This window comes from Boleophthalmus pectinirostris, unplaced genomic scaffold (assembly GCF_026225935.1).
Source record: "Boleophthalmus pectinirostris isolate CB_2022bp ecotype Guang Dong unplaced genomic scaffold, ASM2622593v1 HiC_scaffold_13, whole genome shotgun sequence".
NCBI lineage: Eukaryota > Metazoa > Chordata > Actinopteri > Gobiiformes > Gobiidae > Boleophthalmus > Boleophthalmus pectinirostris.
In genome coordinates, this window is record NW_026571036.1 from 6,697,081 (window position 1) to 6,723,622 (window position 26,542).

At 40.6% G+C, this 26,542-nt stretch overlaps 1 protein-coding gene and 1 pseudogene across 1 annotated transcript in view; one reads left to right on the forward strand and one right to left on the reverse strand.

The window, feature by feature from the left end:
* fndc1 (fibronectin type III domain containing 1) overlaps positions 1 to 26,542 on the reverse strand; it is a 181,549-nt gene that overhangs the window by 53,826 nt on the left and 101,181 nt on the right. The window contains exons 16-17 of the mRNA XM_055149766.1: positions 25,778 to 25,894; positions 3,473 to 3,703 (exon numbers count right to left, since the gene is read on the reverse strand). Of these exons, the coding sequence (XP_055005741.1) occupies positions 3,473 to 3,703; positions 25,778 to 25,894 (348 nt within the window). The remainder of the gene's footprint in view (positions 1 to 3,472; positions 3,704 to 25,777; positions 25,895 to 26,542) is intronic.
* LOC129407761 (5S ribosomal RNA) lies at positions 14,336 to 14,452 on the forward strand (annotated as a pseudogene).

The following is a 26,542-nucleotide window of genomic DNA, read 5'->3' on the forward strand; positions in this document are numbered from 1 at the left end:
ATTATTAGTATCGTTATTATCACACTATTTGTTGTATGGAGGATTTTTTTTTGTTTCAAATTGTCAATGATAGATTATACAGATGCAGTAGCCTTGTAATTATGATGACCAAAAAAAAGAGAATAAAAATTCATCAACTCTGGACGTGGTGGGGCTAAACATTTGCCAATAGATAACGACACTGCCTCGTTATCTGTGAGCTGACAGGCTGTCAATCAATCTCCCTACGTTTCTAGTGTAACTGACTTGCCTGCGCCGCCGGTACGTGGTTTACGTACGACTGTCACGCAGTCCACAGACGCAAGACGCACAGACGCTGTTTACTCCACCAACGCAACAGTTCTTGACGCACTGGTCGCCAAATTACTCCTTTCAAGGCAAAGAAAGAGTCCGCTTGCTGCTGCGTGTTGTAGCTAGTTCATTCGCACTGAATCTCCGCGCAACCTTCTCTGCTCCCCTTTCCTGCTCCTGTCCCCGCTGCCCGATCCGCTCTTCCCCCTGCTCCTCACTTCTCCGGGCACGGAATCTCCGCGCACCGCTCCCCTCTCCCCTCTCCTCTCTCTTCTCCCTGCTCCTCACTTCTCGTCCGCGAACGAAATGTCCGCGCACCTGCTCCCCCCGCTCCTCACTTCTCCGTCTTGCCTAACCAACACTGTAGTTAGTTGTTTACAAGTCATGTGCAGCGCACCGGCTGTAAACAAACCTGTTTCTGGCGTAAGGAGGAGGCGGGAGGAGGCGTTTCTACGTAGGAGCTGTAGGGGAGGGGGGGTGGTTTCACGCATGCGCAACATTTGAAAAAGGACAAACAGTCGCTGGATTTCTCCTTCCTTGGAAAATCCTCTATACAACCTTTAAGACGGCCACCTGAGCTCTCATTCTGTCTGCCTGACGAAGACCTAGTGCCGAAACATTCCACGGTTTGTCCTAATAAATCTCACAATTTGCAAGTAAGACGGTGTGCGGGATTTTTCTCCACGATATCATTACATCCGTATTCGTGAGCCTCCCCACCATATCATGAGCTTTCCCACGATATCGCAATAAATATCGTACCGTGAGGTTCATACCGTGGAATTCGATTGGGTATGCGTGCCAGGCGGCTCGGTGCTGACGCTCGGTGGTGATGTGAGCAGATTTGACCAGAAATTTTGGTTCTTGGACAGTGTAGACGGAAACGCTACGGCAGAGCATATTCAACTTTTCCACTCTGGAGGGTGGTTTCGGATTTTTGCGTTTTTAAGCCCTAAAAACGTTGTCACCGTCTAAACGAAAGGCACTTCCGATAAAATACTTTGTCGTTTTTACCTGCAGGCATTCTCGTGTAAACAGGCCCTACATTTTTATTTTATTTTATTTTATTTTAGATTTAAATCCTCACAATCTCCACGCTTTGTTTTGTGACACTGCTGCAAACCTTTGGCTTTCTGAGCTTTTCTCTGTTTCATGATGAAGTCTCCTGAAACGTTTTTTACTTCACAGCTGTGCCACGTCAGGGTCAAGAAATCACAAAAGTGCAAATCACTGTTCAAAGCAAAGCGTGACCATATATAGGCAACTAGTATATTGTTATTTTGAGTGTGTCTTTTATTCACTATAATCCACATGTGTCGTTCATAGTTTTGATGCTTTCAATGAGAATGTACAGTGTAAATAATCATGAAAAAAAAAATCATAAATGAAAAACTGTGTCCAGACTTTTGACTGGTAGTGTGTTCATTTTGATCCACTTAGTAAAAATGTTTGGGCACCGCTGTTTTGCATTCATTTGTCATTTGGAAAATGCCAACAGCCGGGATTTCAAACAAAAACAAATATTTGCCTAAGATGCATTTCAAGTGTGGTTTTCATCATGATCAGTGATACAAGAAGAGTATAAAAAGACGCTCATCAGCGTTACAACTATTTCCACTGTGCAACGAGTGGAGTGTGCAATAATCGGAACTGTGCAATAATGGGAACTGTGCAATAATCTGAACTGTGATGGGAACTGTGCAGTAATGGGAACTGTGTAATCATCGAAACTGTGCAATAATCGGAACTGTGCAATAATGGGAAATGTGCAATAATCTGAACTGTGCAATAATTGGAACTGTGCAATAATCTGAACTGTGTAATAATGAGAACTGTGCAATAATTGAAACTGTGATGGGAACTGTGCAATAATGGGAACTGTGTAATCATCGAAACTGTGCAATAATCGGAACTGTGCAATAATGGGAAATGTGCAATAATCTGAACTGTGCAATAATTGGAACTGTGCAATAATCTGAACTATGCGGCACGGTGGCTGAGTGGCTAGCACTCATGCCTCACAGCAAGAAGGTTCTGGGTTCGATCCCCGGGTCGCCCAGGCCTTTCTGTGTGGAGTTTGCATGTTTCTCCCCGTGTCTGGATGGGTTTCCTCCGGGTGCTCCGGTTTCCCCCATCAACCCAAAACATGCTACATAGGTCTCCATAAACAGTTGATAGTCATGGTCAGTTAAATACAATCAATTCAATCATTGTGTCCTTAGGCAAGACACTTCACCCACATTGCCTAGTATGAAAGTGGTGTGTGTGTGAGTGCTGGTGGTGGTCGGAGGGACCGATGGCGCCGAGTGGCATGGCAGCCGCGCCTCTGTCAGTGAGCCCCAGGGCAGCTGTGGCTACAATAGTAGCTTACCATCATCAGGGTTTAGAGTGAATGAATAATGCTGTATGAATGAATGCTGAATGAATAGTGCTGAATAATGCTGTGTAAAGCGTCTTTGGGGACAGAAAATGTCTGTGAAAGCGCTATATAAATAAGACTTACTTACTTACTTACTTACTAATAATGAGAACTGTGCAATAATCGGAACTGTGTAATCATTGAAAATGTGCAATAATCGGAACTGTGTAATAATGAGAACTGTGCAATAACCGGAACCGTGTAATCATCGAAAATGTGCAATAATCGGAACTGTGTAATAATGAGAACTGTGCAATAATCGGAACTGTGTAATCATCAAAACTGTGCAATAATCGGAACTATGTAATAATCCGAACTGTGCAATAATTGGAACTATGTAATAATCAGAATTGTGCAATAATTGGAACTAAGTAATGAGTGGAGTGTGCAATATTTTATTGTTTATCCCCCTGTGACACCAAACGCTTTGGGACAACGGATGGAAATTAACCTTAGGCTACAATCCGGTGTGTTTATATTCATGTTGTGTCCTGTTTGTTCATTAACAGGCTCTGTCCCAATCAAATAAACAAATAAAATAAATAAATGTAATGCTTTTCTTTAGACCTTCATTATATTTGACAGTTTGAATACACATTATCCTTAAACTTTTACTTTTAATTTTTTGTTTTCTCATCATACGTTCTGAATGCAAACAGAACACATACTTTTGTAGATTTAGTTTTGTATTACCAGAGAAAGTTTGACTCCGCTACTTATCCATTTTCTCTGTGTGCGTCATTATGTGTGTGAGCCTCTGACCTGAGACCATGTCGTCCTTGAGCGGCCGGGCCCAGTCCAGGATGATGAAGGAGTGGCAGCCCTCCATGGCCACCACGGTCAGGTTGTGAGGCTTGTTCTTGGGAGGAGCTTGAGACACCAGGTTGTCCTTCTCCATCAGGTTCTGCAGAACGTCCACCTGCAGGTACTCCAGAGCCTCGGTCAGAGAGCAAGGAGCGCCCGGGTCCTTCTGGATGTAGTTCACGTACGGAGCTGCAAGACAAGAACACAAGAATACTGTCTTGTGAGACCTATTTTGTATTATTTATTGACCTTTGTTTAACCTTCTGCCCCAGAATTGAACCCAGGACAATCTCGGGTAATAATATTCTAAAAACAGTAGAATTTTTGTTGTTGCTCCTGACTGTTCGTAGGATTTGTTAAACATTTTCAGTTTTGTGAAAGCTAAAAATGTTCGTAAGAAGGCCTTAAAGGGACAGTTCGTAATTTTGGACACAGGACATTTCCTAGTGAGCCAGAGTGTTGGAGACGTGTCGAGACACTTTTTAAAATATTCCATCCAGTCCTTGTATTTGCAGAGGTCACATGTCAATAGCCATAGTTATCCTGACTCTAAAAACAGTCTTACCCCCTCCACAAAACACCCGAAGCAAAACAATTATAACACCAGACTGTCGATGTAAATATCTGTGTTGATCAAATAATTTCAAAAGTAAAACCAATGTTGCATTTGAAGGATTTATGTCTGAGCAGCAGCAGCAGTGAGTTGTACTTCCTGATAGAAAGCTCGGCAGCGGTGGACTGATACATGAGAAAATAGTCCCTCCAACATCCCAGCTACAATAAGAGACTCCACCACATTCAGTCAATTTAAAACTAATCTGAAACGATGGCTTAAGAGAAACCACATCTGTAACCACTAATGTTATGCTCCTATGTAAATGTCAGTGTTGTATGTCATGCTTGTGTGTTTGTCTATTGTGAGGCGTTTTATGTTCTTATGTCTTATGTCTCTATCTCTCTGACCTGCCAGGGACTACAGATGAAAAGTAGCCTTCAAGTAGCCACAAGTATATGTTCATGAATATGCATTGTCCGTTTTAAATAAATAAAACTAAAAAAAAAAACATGCGATGATTCATGCGATGCAAAAGTTAGTTTTATTTCAAACATTATTCTGTCAACACAGACATTTACATCGACAGTCTGGCGTAATAATAGTTTTGCTTCGGGTGTTTTGTGGAGTGGGTAAGACTGTTTTTAATGGCAGGAGAACTATGGCCATTGACATGTACTAGTCTAGCACCAGCGACATCTGGAAATACAAGGACTGGATGGAATATTTTAAAAATTGTCGCCACATTTCTCCAAAATCAGGCCCTATGTATAAAATTCATGAATGAGGCTCAACGAATGAGATTTGTCTGGGATCGAGAATACACACTTCTCGCAGAGTTTAGATGGGCGTGATTGACAGGTGGATTAGCCAATCAGTGATTCGTCTGTATCAAAACAAATATGGCTGCTTACGAGGAAAAAAGAAAGGGAAAAATATATCTCAGAAGACTGAAAATCACTGCAGATTTGACGTAAGATATAAGTGAAGCAAAAGAGACAGTCGAAGCAGATCTGGAGCATCAAAATGGACAGAAATGAGTACAACAGAGACACGTTATGTTTGATTTCTCTGCTACGGAGATGGTTTGGACATGTGCGGAGGAGGGACACTGACTAGAATGATCCTGAAGCTGCCAAAAACTAAAAGACCAAGACCAAAACCAGAGGAGATTTGTGGAAGTATTAAAAGTCAACGTGGAGTTATTTCGAGCAATAAACAAGTCAGCGTTCTACGAAGTATACAGTCGATATTCCAAAAGCATTATCAACCTTATCTAACCTCGCTAGTGTTTTGACTGTTTAGTTTTCCTTTCAGAGTGTAACTGAGTCCACAGCTGTGAACACTTGTGCTTTCCAACAATCTCTGGAGCTGGCCCGCCTCCACTGTTTCAGATGAGAATGCACATGTCATGCACCCGGGGTATAGACACAAGCCTGAAAAAGTGGTACCGAACAATAACACGGCAATCAGTGAACCTCAAACGATTATGAATTGAGATGGATAGGTGTAAAATTAGCGCAAAATCTGACAGAATACGGCGTTCTTATTGGTTTTACTAAGTGATATGTTTTAAATCGACGGGATAAGCAGATCTAGATGATGGCAAAAACTGGCAAACGTAAAGGTATCATCATTCTAAAGTACCACTGATCCATTACCTGTCAAGTAATCTGTATCGAATTTCGCTTTGTTTTGTTAAACGTGGTCCGTGAAGTGTTTTTTCAACTGGTGATTTTGGCAGTCGAGTTGATAATCGACTCTATAGACTCCAGTTGATACTTTCAGTGCTTCACATCTCTCCCCACTTCTCTATTTGTTACTGAGGATGAAAAAATAATACAAATACTGTAATATTGCATCGTCAAATGTCTTACTCCCTGGCTCAATTGCGTTGTTTACTTGCAGCAACAACTAAAAGGCAGGGAACTACAAAAGCCATGATCCTTTTCTCCATTTAATTTCGCAGAGTACGTGATGACATAACTTTTTATAACTTTAATGAGTAGCTATAGTCGGATATTGTTACATCACTATTTGTTACCGTGACTTTTTAAAGCAGTACAATTTATAAAAGCATAGGCCTATAAATCGCAAAAATACAAGCTATACTTCATTTTAAAGACACAAAATGACTTGAAGCTCAAAGCAGAGGACTTGGACTTCACTTAGACTTGTGGGCCACTGACTCGGGGACTTGACTTGGATTTACCGACCTTTGACTTGGGACTTGAAGCCAAAGAGTTGAGACTTACTTGACACCAGCAAAACAACAACTTGGTCCCACCTCTGTGGTTTAGTCCTTTCCTTGACACAAGTTTAGTCATACTTAATTCAGTAAATCTAGATGGGTTTTGGAGATGGGTTCCTGGGTCACTGAACGGCAGTAGCCCACAGGTGGCCCCAGTCACATTGGTTGAAGGACGGGTCAAATGCAGAAAATGAATGAATGTATAACCTAGGGGTGGACAATTATTTTTTTCTAAGGGGCAACATGAGAAACAGAAAATATTATGGAGGGCTGGGCCAAAATGCTTAACTCAATTCTGCATAATATTAATTGTATTTCTTTATTTAAAAAAGCAGTAAATAGGATTGTTTTGACAAGCTTGCAAGACTGGTAAGAGTTTATGTTATGATTAAGTAATGAAAAAGTGAGGTTGCCTTAAAAATTTCATTTAAAAAGGACACCTCTAAAATAAAAGCGATGCAGTTTTAGTCCATGCATGAGCTAAAATGATAAAATATGTTTATTTTGTAATTCCAAATTAGTTTACATGGGTTGGAAAACCAAAGAGCTGCATGTGGCCCGGGGACTGTACAATACCCAGGTCTGCTCTAACCATAAATATCAATTTGTAAGACACCGCACACAAACTCAAAAACAAAACTACGCAAACAGGACGGTCTTGTTTTGAGTTTAGTTTTAACTGGGGAAACATTTTCCTTTGGGCACAAATCAGAGAAGATAACTCAAATTTTGAAGATAATTTTGTTCAAAATTATGGGTGACCAATGAGCTTCTTCATTTCACATTTGCTACTGAAATAAACACATCTGATTAGACGAACAAGTTTAAGCCTGGAGACATGGGAGTAGGAACCAGACTGATATTTCTCTGTATAAAAAAATACACAGAGATATAATTTTGGATTTGCCTGGAAGTTTTTTTTTTCGGTATTAATATGTGTTCAAATGAGTATCCAGTTTTGATATTAGTTTTAGCATCTGGGTTTAAATTTTTTTACAACACAACTAAACACTAGAATAAAAGTTTTCACATTCGCACAAACCTAATATCTCTCCATAATGTGAGCTCTGCATGTGTTTTTCACACCTGTTTGGCTAAAACACCCGATACCCCGCCACGCTTCTGAGATTTATAAGTCAGACTGTGCACTAGACTCTTGTCCGGCCGTATTTCACCAACAAACACGTGTTTAAAATCAACTTCTTCCCAACGTATAGCCCCATATGTTCGGTTCCAACACAAAGTCCTTCTGCTGTTTGTTGACATTATAACTAACACACGTTTTATGAGAAGTAGCACGCAGGCGTCTGAAATAATGGCTATAGGATGTGGCGAGGACAGTTTCAACGCTGTTAAACAAAAGTCAGGCATAAATTAGCTTGCTAAACAGACAAAGGACTCTGCTACTGATGTGCAAACCTGTGTCCAATGCTCTCCATCTGTGGGCTAACAAAAGGCACGCTGTTACAAAGCATGATAATGATTATTTGTTAATATTGTGTCCCTTGTTTGTGCCGGTCCCTCTTCATTCAAACCAAATGCGTATTGCCTGCTGAAAAGACCGCAAATGCATTCTGGATTAGCATTCTCACGATACAAAAAACTCAAACTGCATTTCGATACTAAGGAAAAGACTCGATACCGATCCCGATACCACGATGATAATACAAAACACTTTTATTCCCATGTGGTCTTATATTTTAGTCCAATGAGGTTCAGTTGGTCTTCTGATCGCTTATGTTATTAGGTTCTTTTTTCAGACCATAGGTTTGTTTTCATACCTGACAGTTTCGACTGCTCACTAGCGCTCTTCCTCAAAGTCACGTGATGTTGCTGTGACGTGTCCGATCAGGTGATTTAAACAGGTTTTGGCGCTGTTTTCCTACCGGTGGGGGCAGGACGACAGCGCCATCTGCAGTCCGACCTCCTCAGGACAGTATCCCAGGTGTGTGAGAGTAAAAAAGCCCCCTCGTCCCGGTTTATCGTCCCGTGGGCACGTTTCCGTATTTCGATTGCCTCTTTAATCCAGCGGCGATGTTTGTTTTCCTCTGTCCCAGTGATGTTTGCTCCATCCCAGTCCGTAATGTGGTTCTCTCTTTTACAGTGGTCAGAAACGGCCGATTTGAGTTGTTCCTGTTCTGCTTTGTGTTTTTGTGTGCACACCTTCGCTGTTTCCTTCTCGCATTCTGTTTTATGTTCCTTTTTTCGTGTGCTGAACGCCCTCCCTGTTTCCCCGATGTATGTTTTATTGCAGGACATGCAGGGTATTTCATATATGACATTACATTTATGCTAAGGTTCTATTTTGTCTTTCGGGTGGACGAGTATTTGCCTGAGTTTTCTGTACGGTTTCACTGGTGTGTTAATATTGGTCTTACACCTGTGTAATCCCTCAGTGGTCCAGGTAGAGTCCATAATGGCGTAAACTCGTCTACGTGCTCTTAAAATCAGTCTGATAATTGTCCGATAACCAGGAAGTGCACCTTAGCATTCCAGTTATTTTTATCTCAAGTGTTACGGTAAAACTCCACACCTGCGTCTGAGAGTTATAAAACGTGCTTATAACCTCATTGTTGTGAATAATTAGGATAGTCGGAGTGCAGATGGTGAGTCTGGAATGACTTTGGACGACTGCAAACCATTTAAAATGAATTAGTTCTGTTTGTCACCATTTTTATACAGTAAAATCAGAAACATTTACTGCAGCTGTCAGATCAAACCGTAGACTGCGTAAAGAAGTGGACCAAAGCCCGAGTTACAGTCCAGCGTCAAATCGTCGGCGTCACGATGCAGAGAGTCTACGTGGTCCTGCATGGGCTGTGATTGGTCCTTTCTACCTACATTTTCTGTACTCCACTTTCCTTTCTTTTAATACATTGAGTAATAAAGTGTTTATTGCAGCTTTGCGCACATTTATTTATGTTTTACAGAAATGAAACTTAAAACCACATGGCTCATTTGCATAAACTATAAACGCTGAAAAAAAAAAAAGCTCACTCCTTGTGCGCTGAGTGTAGTCCTCAAATAGTGTCTTCCTTATTTTAGATGTCAAAAGGGTTTTGTGGCTCCGGGTGTTTTCTTTTCTGTGGGTGATGCATCAAATGGCTCTTTGAGTATTTAATGTTGCCGACCCCTGGTTTACATGAAGGCCAGGTTTAAATCGTAGCCTCCTAGAGTTGTGGAGGTCAGGTACTTCACCGCGCATAAACGTCAACGCAGATCCCTAAATCACAAACGACAGCAACAAGGTGACGGCGGCAGTGTGTGTTGAGTCGATGCAGAACTATACTTCGCCCTTAAAGGTTGTATATTTAGGTTCAAATTGTCAATGAAAGTTTAAAGTACCATTACAGAGACGCAGCAGCCTTGTAATTATGATGACCAAAAAAAAAAAGAATGAAAATCTATCAACTGTGGACGTAGTGAGGCCAGATAAACATCAGCCAATAGATAACGAGGCTCCCTCTTTATCTATTGGCTGTTAGGTTGTCAATCAAACTCCCTAGTCCCTTTCTAGTGTAACTGACTCGCCGGCGCGCTGGGATTACGTGGTTTATGCAGCAGTTCTTAGAGGCTTTTTCAAACAGTAGCTTCCTCGCAATTCGCACAAAGTTTGTTGCGATGACGAGAATCCACGACCAGTTCGCCGCGAAAGAAAGTCCGTTTTTGAGGTCGCTGAAAGAAGAAGAGAAGGGGAAAAGGAGCGAAGCCAAACTGAGGTGATTCTTGGAGATTCCTTCCAGCGATGGTGCGACTGAAGCAGACGAAAAACTGACATGTTGGTCGCTAAATTATTTCTAGACAGGTCACTTCAACAGTAATTCTGAACACGCACCGGCTGTAAACAAGCGTGATTTCTAGAGTCAGGAGGTGGGAGGAGATGTTTCTACTTGTGGAGCTGTGGAGGAGGAAGGTGGTGTCACGCAAGCACAACATTTGAAAAAGGACTGTCACCGTATTTCTCTTCCCTTAAAAAAATCCTCTATACAACCTTTAAGGAAGTGTGACGTCAACCACAGTGTTCGGTTCCAGTCAAATGAAGCTCATCGAGGTCACAGTTACAAGAACAAATTTGAAGCTCAGTTCCATATTAGGAATTCTGAAGGTTATTGAAGGTAGCAATAAGCAACGCCATCAGACAAACCTGTTTCTTACTCTAGCGAGAACCTCAGAGAAAGAAGGCGTCTAATTTGTCTTTTATTAACGTTTATATCTTGATTTAGGGACAAAATAGCAAAATAAAAACCAGGATCACATAGAACTGGTTAATATGAACATGTTAAGACCAAAATGGATGAATTGGAGCCAGAGTCGACGGCACCAGAGGCTCGCCCATGCCTAATTGGAACACAACTAGACTAACAAAACCCCTGAAGAAACTCTGTGGTAGGTAACAAAACATTGGCTGCAAAAAGCAAAAAGTCCAGTTGTTTTGATTCACTTGATAATATCTTATCCGTGGATTCCTCAGGATTTGCTTTGGCAGAGTTGGCCTCTTGATTGTGGTTTAGCCTCCGCAACACATGTAGCACCAACACAATCCACCAACACAGAGAACTGAAGAAGCTGCCTGGTTGGTAGAAAAACATCAGCTGCAAAAGCTTAGTAAGTCCAGTTGTTTCGATTAACTTGGTGTAACGTTGCAATTGAACCAAATTTGCTATTTTAGTTGGCGCATTTACCAAATTGCAAAGACTGTAATTATTTGGATAATAGAATGTCCTCTGTCTACAACATAAATCCAATCGTTTTATAGAAAAATTTGTAGTTTAGACTTTAATAATGGTAAAATAACTAAAAACGTTACAAGAGAATCTGGCTGCACACCTGCACACAGAGGACCACACACCTTTACCTCCACTTTTTCATTAGTTTACTTTATAAATGAGTTAATTACACTCCTGTTGCCTTGGGTCATGGTCGGTTAAAGGTCATTAAAGGTGAAAAAGCTCTTTTCAAATAGTTTAGAGAACAGCACTTCAGAGACATTTCATCGCCAAAAGATCTGGTAATGGTTAAAGGGCCCATGTTACACTATTTTCTGATCAATGATATAATGTTGTTACCTCATCACACATATCCCTGGAGTTGTGTTTTGTTTCATTCGCACATGTTTAACACACCCTGCATGTTTACGCTGAGCTCTTGCCTCAAACAGAAAACACTCTTGACACCTTGTGATCCTTGTGATATCATGTGGTAACATGGGAAGGAGCTTGGAAACTACCACTACATGACACTACAAGGTGGAAACAAGCATTTAGAGTTTTGGAGATGTTGACAGACTACTAATGAAAAAAAATATGTGTGAATGAAACAAAATAACTCCAGGTATGTTTTTGAGTAGTAACAGCATTTTAACATGGTTTGAAGCACATGAGAGTCACTTTTGTGTAAATAGGACCATAACTACCTATGGACATATGAGATACTACAGGCTTTTTACACCATATGCAGCAGCAAATGTGGTAGAAGACCTTCCAGAAGAAACACTTTTAGAGAATGGACCATTTCATCACTGACCTAAAACCTAGAGCGCAGTAAGAATGAGGCCTTTCCTCTTGTGTTCAGATGGCTTCCCCCTGGACACTGCTGTGATACTGCAGGACTTAGAGAAGAAGGACTTATGTCTTCCACAGGATCCGTTGACCCTCCCTGACCAGTTCTCTTGTTAAACTGCACTGAGACCTTTAACTGAGACACAAAGGCCGTTGAGAAGAGCACTGTAAATGTTGCAGCAACATTAGAGCAGAACAATCTATCGTTTTGGACCGAAAACCGCAATCTCAGACAACATGATTTTGGGAGCGTCAAAGCAGCGTTTTGTTGCAGTTCTCGTAAAGCTCAATTTTAAGGGCGAAGTTTGGTTCTCGTTTTTGATTTATGGGTCTGCGTCGAGGTCTATGTGCCTCAAAGTAATTCACCACAACGCGAGGAGGCGAGGAACGAAAACGAGCATTCGGAGTTTTGGAGATGTTGACAGACAATATGTGTGAATGAAACAAAATAACTCCAGGTATGTTATTGAGTAGTAACAACATTTTAACATGGTTTGAAGCTCATGAGAGTCACTTTTGCGTAAATAGGACCATAACTATGGACATTGGAGATGCTACAGGATTTTTACACTATATGTGGGAGCAGACCTTCCAGAAGAAACATTTTAAGGGAACAGACCACTTCGTCACTGACCTAAACACTAGAGAGCAGTAAGAATGAGGCCTTTCCTCTTGTGTTCACCTGACTCCCTCCTGGACACTGCTGTGATGCTGCAGGACTTAGAGGAGAAACACTTTTAGCTCTTCCACAAGATCTGCTGACCCTCCCTGACCAGTCCTCCTGTTTAACTGCACTGACATCTTTAACTGAAACATAAAGGCCACTGAGGAAGATGTTGCAGCAATATAAGGGCTGAACAATCTATCCTGTCAGACTGAAAATCTCAATCTTAAACAGCATGATTTTGGGAACGTCAAAGCCTTGGTTTGTTGTGGTGCTCCTAAAGCTCAATTTTGAGGGCAAACGTCTACGTCAACTCAACGCACACTGCCGCCATCGACTTGTCGCCGTCGTTTTTGATTTATGGGTCTGCGTCGAGGTCTATGTGCAGCGAAGTAATTCACCACCACAACACGAGGAGACGAGGATTTAAACCTGGTGTTCATGTAAAGTTTAACATGAACCATCTCCAAAGCGATAGAAACACAGAACAGACTCACCATCAGCAGCACATCCTCTGTCACAGAAAGAACACTCATATTCCACTGAGTCGTGTCCTTTAGTCCGACTGAAGCTGAACCACATCAGCACACAAGGAGCAAGCTGTTTTTTTTTCAACACTTATAGTTTATGCAAATTAGCCATGTGGTTTTGTTTCTGTAAAATGTAAACAAATATGCACAAACTGTCCAGCGTCAAATCGTTGGTGCAGGACTCTAATATGATGTAAGTTTCTGTGATGTTTGCAAATGTTCACGTGCACTAAAAAGTGATTTGAAAAAAAAAAAAAAAAAAAAAACGTGGATGAAATTGAAATCACAATATCTGCCAGAAAAATGACAATAAAATTTTTTCTTAAATTTGTTCAGCCTCAAGCTACATCAGCTGCAACGGTCTGCTGCACCAAAAACATGAATTTCCCTCAGGATCAATAAAGTATCTCTATCTCTTTCTCTCCCAGGAAAAGAGTTTGGACTTGTCTTACTGTAATAAAATTGCTTAACATAACAGAATCCTACCTTTTGAACTTACATCGCAAAACTACTTGCAATACTTCTCAGAAAAAGTTGCAATAACATTTATTTTTCTGAAATTGTGCAGACCTAATGGAATGTATCTTTATCAGAGCAGAAGTGGGAGAAGCCTCACTTATGGTGCAGGCATCTCCAGGCAAAAACAAGACATAAAACCTCAAAGGCTGTTGGAGCAGAGACAGACCGAGTTTAAAGGAAGTATCCATCTCACAGTCACTGCAAACATCTTTAGTTGGTTTGGAAATCTGCAAAACCTAAAAATATGAAAACCATAAATCTAAAAGCGCTGTCTGAGTGTGGAGCCAACAGAGTCAGCATGTTTTCTTTACCAGGCTCACGGCTTCTCCCAGACTCACTTTGATCAGCACATTTGAACACATAACAGCAGTCGACTGAAGGACACACAACACAGCAGTGACAACACTAGAAGAGTTCACTGTAAATGTGGCTTTTGCCTCTGCTACAGTGGCAGAGTAAAGGTTTAAAAGTCCTATATTACACAAAATTTACACTTTAAGCCATATAATGTTGTTATAACATTGTTACCTCATCAAAAACATACTCAGAGTTGTGTTTTGTTTCACACATTTCAGTAATCCTTTATTATTAGCCTGTCTACATCAGGGGGGTCAAACTCAAATTCACAGAGGCCAAAACTAAAAACTGGGACTAAGTCGTGGGCCAAACTAAATATTTATTGAAAAATTTCAACAACATCTGCATGTTTTCTCTTCTTCTGAGGTATGTAATGTTAAATCTTTTCTTACTGTGGCCATACCAGCTTGTCAAAGTCTGATCCCATCAGATCTCAGAAGCTCAGCAGGGTCGGGCCTGGTTAGTACTTGGATGGGAGACACTGGGAAAATCAGGTGCCACAGGGGGGCGCCAGTGGGAATAACTGTCATTGTGTCCTTAGGCAAGACACTTCACCCACATTGCCTAGTATGAAAGTGATGTGTGCGTGAGTGATGGTTAGAGGGACCGATGGCGCCGATTTGCGGGCAGCCACGCTTCCATCAGTATGCCCCAGGGCAGCTGTGGCTCCAGAAGTAGCTTACCATAACAATAATGAATCTATAAATGCTCTGTAAAGTGTCTTTGTGACATATGTCTGTGAAAAGCGCTATATAAATAAAGACTTACTTACTTACCTATTAAAAGAAGTGTTTAATAATAGTTTTGCTTAAACACTGAATCCAGAACAAGCAAAATACAAAATAATAACAAAATTTTAAATAAATAAAGTCTCTATAGTCTATCTGTAGGCAGTAGGCAGCTCTAATACATATTTGATATGATCTCGGGGGCCAAATATAATTATATCATGGGCCAAATTTGGACCCGGGCCTGAGTCTGACATGTCTGGTCTATACCTTCAAAGCTCAAAATGCTCTGTTCCACCTTGTGATGTCATGTAGTTGTAGTTTTCAAGCCAACAACTCCTTTTACCTTCAGTTCAATAGAGATCGGCAATTCCAGGGCTGAGATGATCCAAATGATTCAAGAAAAGGTATAAAGTTTACAAACACAATGGAGCATTTCCTGTGTTACCACATGACATCACAATGTGGAACAGAGTATTTTTTTGAAAGAAGAATTCACCCCAAATATACAGGGTTTGTGTGTTAAACCTGTGAATGAAACAAAAGTGATGAGGAAACAACATCATAACATAAATCAGAAAATAGAATAATATAGTATATGCCCTCTATGTAAGAAAAAAATTCCAACTTTCCGTGATTATTTGGAGCTAAATGAGAGATGAGCCATAAATAAGTCAATGGGTTATTAGTTCTACTCTGTTTGGCGTTCACTGTGAGCCACTGGAAAGAAAATATACATTACATAAATCACTGTGTTTGCATGTGAGAGCTCGGACTGTGCATGTCAGGTTAAAACTGTGTCTCTGAGAACAGGTCGAACTCTTGTCCCAGGCTACACGCACGTCAGAAAGACAAATAGATCCAAGTTTTCCATTTATTTTATTTGATTTACTTTTACTTTTCGGTGATTCAGTCAATTTTACCAGGACGTCGCATTGAGTCTGTATCTCATTTTCAAGACACAGTAAAAAAACAACAACAACATAAACCATTTACACTTAGAAAACGCATAATAAAATGTACATTTAACTATTTGTTGAACCTGTGGTCCATTCATTCAGGCGTTCAGCTAGAACAATTCCAATGGTCTGAAAAGATGGCAGGTATAATGCGTTGAAAGTCGCTAAAGGGAATTACACTGTTTATTTTTACTTGGTTAGAATCTAAAACCAGATTTCTCCAGCTCTGTGGTGCTGCTAAGGAAATTTTGCCAATATAGTTTTGTCTAAAATGAAACCTAAAACGCTACAATCATAATTTTAAAGGTCTTGATTCTTGAGCTTTAAGCCAGTTTTAAGTCAAAATGTTGTTTCCTCATCAAAAACAGACCTGGAGTTAGTTGTGTTTTGTTTCATTCACAGATTTTAACTCTTTATTATTAGTCTGTTTACATCTCCAAAGCTCAAAATGCTCTGTTCCACCTTGTGATGTCACGTCAAGTGGTAGTTTTCAAGTTAACGGCTTTTGTTCAGTAGAGATCGGCAATTCCAGGACTGAAATGATCCAAATGATTCTAGTGAAGGTGTATGGAGTTTAAAAACACAGTGGAGCACTTCCTGGATTACGCTATGACATCACAAGGTGGAGTCTTTTCTGTTTGAGAGATGAACTTGAAGAGATGAATATGTTTGAGTGTTAAATGTGTGAAGGAAACAAAACACAACTCCAGGTCTGTCCCTTTAATAATAGCAACACCTCAGATTTATACATCATATTATCTAAGGTGTTGCACTAAGCACTTCAGTTTATTTACACCATTGTGCTGAATAACAAAAATCTGGTTAATTACATGCCTGTTACTATCATTTTGAAGCCCAACTTTGTGCACTAATAAATGTACAATGATTTATGTTTTACAGGCGTCTAACTGTACCCAGAGGCTCACTTTTTCTTATCATATTTTTCGGACTATAAGGTGCACCGGATTATAAAGCGAAATATCAATAATGTTGAATTTTCATGTCTATTTTCATACATAAGGCGCACTGGATTATAAGGAGCATTAAATGAAACACACGGACGACACTTGAGACTGATCCTTTAGCTCAGGCGTAAATCGCCCGGCGTCGCCTCCCTGTCTTGGTGAATGTGTATTAAGAATGTCAATGTGGGTGGATCATTTAAGTTTGGGTTTTTACTTCCTACAAGGAGGACTCAAATATACATTGAGTAATAATGTGTTTGATGCAGCTTTGCGCACTTTTGTTTATGTTTTACAGAAATGAAAACGTATAGTTTATGCAAATTAGTCATGTGGCTTTAAGCCAGGCATGTCCAAACTTTGACCCGGGGGCCAGACAAATTTTTCTTGGCCCTCAGACTTCCAGGTGAATTGGCCCAAATTACCTTGCATCAATTAAAAAATTTTTTTTTCCTGCAAGTTTTTTTTGGAAAATTTACCTTCATAAAGCTAATATTTCATACATATTTAGTGTGTGGTTTTAAGGATCTTAACGTGAATAAAGACTGATGGCTCATTCTAATATGTTAAACATGCACATATTTCAATTATTCACTGCATTGAGCACCAGTCTACAGCCTCGATCGGCCCTCTGCTTTGTCTCTGTTCAGATATGTGGCCCTTGATGAAAAAAGTTTGGACACCCCTGCTTTAAGCTCTGAAAAAACAGCTGAGGTCAGCTTCTGTCGGACTAACTCCTCGAGGCTCCTGACTACATTAGCCTTAATGCTCCAACAATCCATCAAGTGGTGTGGCTTCGTAGTTTACCAAAGTCGTACTAAAACATTTTGGCAGATTTTTGAGCACCATGTACCACATAAAATCGGCTCAAGGTCAGTAAGCACAACCAGAATTAATACATAAGGCACACCAGATTATAAAGCGCACAGTTGACTTTTGAGAATATTAAAGAATTTTAAGTGTGCCTTCTAGTCTGAAAAATACGGTAATTGTCTCAATTTCTTGTGGCCGCTAAAATGAGAAGCTATCTGGCATTTTTGTTTTATAATGGTGGCTCACCAGAGGAAAAAGGTTGGAGACCCCTGTACTTTAAAAACACAAGACACTGTCAAGACTCAAAAGAAGAAAAACAAACAAAACAAATGGATTTAAAAGGCTCATTTGAAGGATCCTGTGTTTGATTTTTAACAAAAAGGTGATAGTGATTAACTGAAAAACTGTTGGATAATGCTAAGTGGAAATACCTGTTGTAGTTCCAAGTCTAAGTCTGTTGTTTCTGGTCCAACTGTTTTAAATAAAGCTCAGATTAAAGTCTGATAGAGCTTTTCCAAATAGATCGATAGAGTCCGATAGAGCAAATCCAAATGTGAAAACGTGTCAGATAAGTCCACTTTTGAGTTTATATTTAGAGTCAATCCGTCAAAACCCAAGATCAACACGTAGCACCAACTCTTCCACTGAACATTCCCAAACCCAGCGGCGTCCATGTGTGCAGCCACCTCCTCTCTCGCCGTCTCACACTAACATTATTTCACATCTGAAGCCAAACAGAAAGCTCCATTGAACACTATTAGAGCGCTGGGACCCCTGACCTCCGGTAGGCCCACTCTCGTGTTTTCATTTCACCCAAGTGCAGAGCTGGCGGTGCGTGCGTTCAGATGATGAGGTGGGGGGAAGAGGAGCCAAGATAAGCACGAAGCAACAGTAAAAACAAGAACTTTTAAAACCCGTGTCCTCAGTGACCCCTGCTGTTGCGCGACAATTCCGGTTTGATCGCTCCTCTGTGGACGGGGATTTATTGTTATGATATTTTACGATCGAAATCACATATTGTAAAACACGTGAAGGAAACAGCAGCTTAAATCTTACACTTTTTTCGCCCAAAGTAGTGGCAGAATAAAAGCTTCTATATGACCGTATTTTTTGGACTATGAGGCACAATATCAATAATGTTGAATTCTCTTGTCTGTTTTCATACATAATACGCACTGGATTATAGGTGCATTAAGCGAAAAAAATGGACGACACTTGAGACTGATCCTTAGCCCAGGAGTTCAAGATCCATTGGCGTAATTCGCCCGGCGTCGCCTCCCTGTCTTGGTGAATGTAGATTATGAATGTGAATGTGGGTGGATCATTTAAGTTTGTTTTTTAAATTTCCTACGAGGACAACTCAAATATACATTGAGTAACAATGTGTTTGATGCAGCTTTGCACACATTTATTTACATTTTACAGAAATTATGAATTTGCATAAACTATAAGTGCTGAAAAAAACAGAAAAACTATAGTCCACCCTTTACTCCATGAGGCTCCTGACTACAGTCGCTGTAATGCTCCGAAAATCCATCAAGCAGTGCAGCTTTGTAACTTACCAAAGTCGTACTAAAACATTTTGACAGATTTTTGAGCGCCGTGTACCACATAAAATTGGTTCGAGGTCAGTAAGCACTATCAGAATTAAAACATAAGGCTCACAGTTGATTTTTGAGAAAACTAAAGGATTTTAAGTGCGTCTTATAGTCTGAAAAATACGGTATACAAAATTTACTCTATAGTCATGTTATAATGTTGTTTCCTCCTTAAAAACATACCTGGAGCTGTGTTTTTGTAACCCTTTATTATTAGTCTCTCTATATCTCCAAAACTCAAAATGTCTATTTTAATGCCTATATTACGCAAAACTGACTCTTGTGAGCTTTAAGCCATGTTACAATGTACATTTAGGCTTGTCTACGATATCCAAATAATACAAAATCTTACCAAATAAAAATGAGATGACAGAAGCCGCTCAGCCTCTCTCCCCCGCACCACCAGCACATCCACAAACCCATCACAGAGTGCGCACCACAACATTGGTTCCACCGCTCAATAGACACTTCATGCCGCTTTTCCCACCCTCCCCGCCAAAAGCGCCAGCTCTGTTGAGCAACATGCAAACAAACAGAGCCGTGCGACGACGCCATCGGCCGTGCAGGTGTGAACACAGGCCACAGGACCACAGGTAACAGCGCCTGAGGACGGCACGACACAAAAGTCCCAGCGTGAGTGCACCGCTAGTACAGCAGGCGCTGGGGCAGAGAGTCGCTCTAACTGGACGCCCCGAGTCCTCAGTTAAAAACAAAACAAAACTGTTGTGTCCTGTGTGCGCTGTGTATTATATACGTATATTATTTATCCGATACTTGATCAGATCATAATGGCCGAGTCTGGATCAAGTCCGCACGTGATCTGAAATCGGCGCCGTCGTGATCGGATCAGGACAACCCTAAAAGTAATAAAAATATATCTCCACTATATACAAGTTCTAGGGCTGAAATATGGAGTTTAAAAACACAGATGAGCACTTCCTGTATTACCATATGACATCACAAGGTGGAACAGAGTGTTTTCTGTTTGAGAAGAGAAGAACTCAGGCTAAATATGCAGGGTTTGTGTGTTAAACACGTGTGAATGAAACAAAACACAACTCCAGGTCTGTTTGTGATGAGGAAACGATATTATAACATAGATCAGAAAACGGCGTAAAATTGGCCCTTTAAGGTGTAAGAAAGTGAAAGGAATTTGGAGACAAACAAGGCAAATATTCCAGTTTTCCATGAATATTTGGAGTAAAATGAGAGACACACCATTAATAAGTCACTGAGCAATTTGTTTTATACTGTTTGAGGAAGGCGCGTTTTACAGCTGTTTTTCTTGAATGAAAAGTGATATGAGAACTCTTGACTTTCCATGAGGACAGGTAGTCAGGGGGTTTCAAAGTGCTTACGGCAGGACGGGCTACTAAATTTTACAACACCGTTAACATCGTTCCATTTAAGATTTCACACTGGGTTTTTTTTCAAAGTTTGGACATTTTCTCTGTTTCTAATTTTACTTTCTGAATCATGACATTGCACTGGGGGATTTTATAACAGCAATCATGTACAGTATTTTTTGGACTGTAAGTCGCACTTTTTTAATGGTTTGGGTGGTTCTGTGACTTAGTCTGCATTCAGACTGCAGCCTGAAGTGACCCAAATCTGATTTTTTGGCCCCTATGTGACCTGTATCTGATCTTTTAATGACAGTCTGAACGACACAGATCAGATTTTTTTCAAATGTGACCCAGGACACTTGGATATGTGCTCCTGAAACCGATACATATCTGATCTTTTGACATGCGACTTCAGTGTGAACGGTCAAAGCGCATTCATCCGACAAGCCACAAACGTCACTATTCTGCGCTGAAGTAGGCGAAAATTGTTAATGAACTCCGTGTCACTGAAGTGAAGCACATCACCACTCACCACTCTTGGCTCCGTCTCCACATCCACACGTTCCTTTCAACGGACGTCGCTGCCGCTGCCCCACAAAACACCACGACCAAAAACCTCGTCCTTCTCCTTCTCAATCTCCTCCTTAAAACAAGTAAGTTGTTCATGTTCTGGCTCCGGTACGAGAGGAACTTTAAAATCTCCAGGTGTTCAATGCTCGTGTCCATGTTTGGACAGAACAGAACGCTCGCTGTGGTTGACGTGTCGTGTCTCCAGTGTCACATGCGGGACACTTTCGGGTCGTTTAACATTCACAGGATCACAGAAGATCACACACAAGTTGCATTTAATTGGAAATGTGAACAACCTCGCAAAAACATTGAATTTCACAAAAAAATCAGAATTGAGCATTAAGCCCTGCAGACTGAACGTAGCCTTATACTCCGGTGCAGCTTATATATTAACATTTTCACACCGACAGCCATGAGAGGCTCTAGTCTTGTGTGTCAGTATCTGCTGCTCCTGTTCCTCCTGTACCACTGTCACTTCTCGCTCTACTGCACATGTCTCCTGCAAAAAGAGCCTCTGTCCTTTCTGTATCACGTCAGTCGATCGCACCATTACTTCTGTACCACTGAAAATTGAAAATTTAAACAAACTTATAAAAGGGACTGAGAAGACTAAACACAAATGCCCCCAAAACGAAAATCATATATTGCAGATTATAAGATGCAAGTCGTGAAATATTCAGCCGAAAATGGTAACCGAGCAGCAGAAAGAAAGTTTGGAGTGAGTGAGAAACTTGTTGGATGGATCGACAAAGCCTGGACCTTTTTTTTGCATTGTAAAGTAGGTGTTGGTCTTATTCATTAACATCAGTCTTTGTCAACAGTGTCTCCAAAAACCACCAATCACACACCACTTTCACATTTAATCAAGATAGGTGGCACAAAAACACAATGCACTAGAAGGACCGGCCGGAATAATTCTAACTGGAACTGATGCTGAGTCTGATGACAGCGACACAGAAGAGGAAGCGGTGCTTATCTTACCCTGGAGGTCGCGGAGTTTCAGGTGACACCGAGGATGAAGAATTGAATGGATTTAGTGATTTGGAGTGAGATGGAGAGTTTGTTAAACTTGTTCTGTTGTTTATGTTATAGTTTATCTGAAGAACTGTTCATATGTGACGTTAACAGTCTGTTGTTCTCTCTTCTATTGTTTTTACCAGAACTTGACTTTTGAGATGAAATGTCGGTTCCTGGTCTCTGATTTTATAAAAGAAATTTCCTCCAAAAAGTGTGACTTATCTTTTTAAATTCTTCATTACACATTTTTTGGCTGGTGAGACTTACAAAAATATGGTAGTACACTGGGCCAAAACTCCTCTAATGTACACAGAGATTATAATTTGATAATGCAAATATAAGAAAACACCTTTATTTTGTCGAAATCATATTTACCCGAAAATGACTCTTGGGCCCAGTCAAGCAGAAGTAAACAGCAAGGCCAAAAATTCAAGTTAATGCATCTGATATAAAAATGTATTGAACAGATACATATGTACTCTAGTTTATGAAACTGTTGACCTTTTTTCTGTACCATTTTTGGTTCTAAAGTTACATACATTTTAAACAGACCATGTATGAAACATGGAACAAAAATTATTTCCCAAATTTCAAAGACCTGCAAATCATGTAAATAAATGGATGTATTTCATCATATCTTGTGTTATTCCATCTTTGAACTGTTGATGAAGGTACATGATTTTATTTTTTTTTTTATGTATTTAAAATGATAAAAATTTGCTTGGAAGGACTGACATATTTTATAGAAATAGTTTCCTTTCATTTTGAAGTAATATTAAAGTATATTCGGAAGAAAATTATGTAAAATCCTGCACCTTCTACTTGTTTGCACAATTTTCCCTCCGTTACTTTTCCCTCCGTTACCATGACTTTTCTTAATAAAAAATCTCATTACTCAAAAAGTAAGAGGTTTTTCAACCTAATCTTGTACCATATGGTAGAAAACTATATGAAGCAAATATTCAAACCAGTTTGTTAAGGATATGTAAGTGAGAACCAAGAGTTATCACTGTTTGGATTTATTGCCCAAAAAGTGCTGCATATTTCATTCCCTCCGTTACCGACATGAGTTTTTTAAATTTTTTGTCAACAACTTGAAAGAATATCACAGGTTTAACTTTACCCTGTTGGAGTGTAACTCTTTCCTACATTCTGATACTTTACTTATTTCAATAGTCCCTCTAGTTTCTGAATAAGAGACATTTGAATGTAAAAAATCTGCCCCTGTTTCCCTCCGTTACCTCTTGACCGGACCCTCCTGTGAGCTTTAAACCATGTTATAATGTTGTTAACTCATCAAAAAACATACCTGGAGTTTTATTTTGTTTCATTTGCACATGTTTCAGTAACTCTTTCCTAGTCTGTGAACATCTCCAAATGATTCTAGTGAAGGCGGATGGAGTTTAAAAACACAGTGGAGCCACATGACATCACAAGGAACCTTTAAAGTATCAGAAAATTGTGTTTTTTGGGTGTATATTGTGTCAAACTTTTGGGACAGAATTCTCCCTATAGCCTCATGTCATCAGTGTGTTTAGAACTCTCTGTTTGTTGTAATTTTCCAACACATTTTTCAACTTTTCTTTGCAAATTGCTTCTTGATTTCTATAGTGCGATAGTGCGGAGAAGGTTCTATCAGTGGCCATCGGGACTCTGTTTTCACAATCAAGATGTTTCCAGAAGTCATCCAGAAGTCATTTGCAACTGGAATTGGCTTGGAGCACGAGGAATTTATCTTACTCTGTGTACCCACGTAGGATCATTTGTTTGTTTTTCTGATTTTTTTTTATTGAGGCTCCACCTACCAACTGTTTACAGAAGCGTTCTCAGTCTGGATAATCAGTCTGAGCCCCGGGTGAATAACTAGAAATATGTTTTATGAGATGAGTTCGTGCCACAAGCAGTTCTGGAGACACACTTTGGGCATCTGACTGGGCAAGTTCTATAAGCGAGTGAATCAATGCAGTTTTTGGTTTTGAAAATCTATACTTAATCTTTACTGAGTAGTTTCTAGTTAAAGGCGCTGTACTTAATTTTTATCGTCTTAAAAATGTGAAAAACATGGACATGGAAACCAGTTATAAACCAGGACTTAACCAGGACTAAACCAGGACTGAACCAGGACTGAACCTACGTCATGTTATTAGAGGATTATAAATATATACACACCGCAACCGCAGAGCCGATCACCAGGACTGAACCAAGTCTAAACCAGGTCTAAACCAGGACTAAACCAGGACTGAACCAGGACTGAACCTACGTCATGTTATTAGAGGATTATAAATATATACACACCGCAACCGCAGAGCCGATCACCAGGACTGAACCAAGTCTAAACCAGGTCTAAACCAGGACTAAACCAACGCCGTGTCATTAGTGGATTATAAATGTATACATGCCGCAACCACAGAGCTGATCGCCAGTACTACACTGGGACTGGACCAGGACTAAACCAGGACTACACCAGGACTAAACCAGGACTACACCAGGTCTAAAGCAGGACTACACCAGGACTACACCAGGACTGAACCAGGACTACACCAGGACTACACCAGGACTACACCAGGACTACACCAGGTCTAAAGCAGGACTACACCAGGATTACACCAGGTCTAAACCAGGACTACACCAGGTCTAAACCAGGACTACACCAGGTCTAAACCAGGACTACACCAGGACTAAACCAGGACTACACCAGGTCTAAACCAGGACTACACCAGGTCTAAACCAGGACTACACCAGGACTGAACCAGGACTACACCAGGTCTAAACCAGGACTACACCAGGTCTAAACCAGGACTACACCAGGACTACACCAGGACTACACCAGGACCGAACCAGGTCTAAACCAGGACTACATCAGGACTACACCAGGATTACACCAGGAATACACCAGGACTGAACCAGGTCTAAATCAGGTCTAAATCAGGTCTAAACCTGGACTACACCAGGATTACACCAGTACCGAACCAGGTCTAAACCAGGACTACACCAGGATTACACCAGTACCGAACCAGGTCTAAACCAGGACTACACCAGGTCTAAACCAGGACTACACCAGGACTACACCAGGACTACACCAGGTCTAAATCAGGTCTAAATCAGGACTAAACCAGGACTAAACCAGGTCTAAATCAGGACTAAACCAGGACCAAACCAGGTCTTAACCAGGTCTAAGCCGATCACCTCCGCTGATGGTTTTATGTAATAAAAACACTAAAGTTATTCTCTCAGCCTGGTCCATCGTTCCAGGAAAAGACCGTGAAATCTCCCGTTCATCGTTCATTTAATTCACCTGACCTGCCCGTGTGTAATCGCTACCCGCCCGTAAAATTCCAGAACGTTAAAACCCGCCCGTTCCAGAAACTATTTGCAGGTATAGGACTCTGATCCGAAGTTTTTCCTCACTTTCATTCAAAACATCCTGATCATTCACTCATTGTTCAGTTTCTAAGCGCCTTTCGCAACTCTCAGAGAGCAGAGCGGCGTTTTACTGTCTAAACAACAACAACTAGCAAGCTAACAGCGCACTTCCTGAGTCTCTGGCAATATCCCGCTTTAGAATTCGATGCAGACAGCACACAGCGGACTTATTTTGACCTCGAGAGCTGTTTAATACAATATATCTGTACACATTTACACATCTCAAATACATGGCTTCCTTTTTTTTTTCTCTCTCTCTTCCCCCCAAAACCTCCCCTCTCTCATAAAATCAAATAAAAATAAACAGTAAAACAAACAAAACCAATAAATAAATGAATGAAATATCAAGATAAAATAGATGAAGATAAATAAGAGGGAAGAAAACAGCTTGCGGACAGTGTGGAGTCGATCGTACCTGTGAAGCGCTTCTTGCCGCTGAGGTCGAACTCGTTGGTGGGCCCTTTGTTGGTGGGTCTGGGGGTCACGGTGCTGGGGACTGTGGGGGTGGTGGGGAGCAGGGTCATCAGCTCATCTGAAAACACAAATTTATTAACGTAGTATTAAAAAAAAAATGAATTAATGGGTAAAACATGCATAGAAAAATTACATAAATGCAGCGGTGGAAGGAAACCAAGATGTAAAGTCCTGTGCTCAAGTCAAATTTTTAGGTATTCTCGATTAATTACATTTTAAAATGGGTACTTTTTACTTTTATTTCACTGCATTTACAGATCTACGTCTCTCTGGCAGCAGGAGACTATGGACCAGTGGAGTCACTTGGTCACTGCATCCAACAGATCAGTGTGTGGATGCAAAACAACTTTCTCCAGCTAAACTCTGACAAGACTGAAGTCATAGTGTTTGGTCCACAGAAACAAAGGGACAGTGTCAGCAGTCACCTCCAGTCTCTCGCTCTAAAACCTTCAAATCAGGCAAGAAATCTCGGGGTAATAATGGACTCAGACTTGAACTTTAACAGCCACATCAAATCAATAACATCTGCAGCCTTTTACCATCTAAAAAACATAGCAAAAATCAAAGGTTTACTGTCTAAATCAGACTTGGAGAAACTTATCCATGTGTTTGTCTCCAGTAGGTTAGATACTGTAATGTTCTGCTCACTGGTCTCTCCAAACGAGCTGTGAGACGCTGCAGAACATCCAGAACATCCAGAACATCC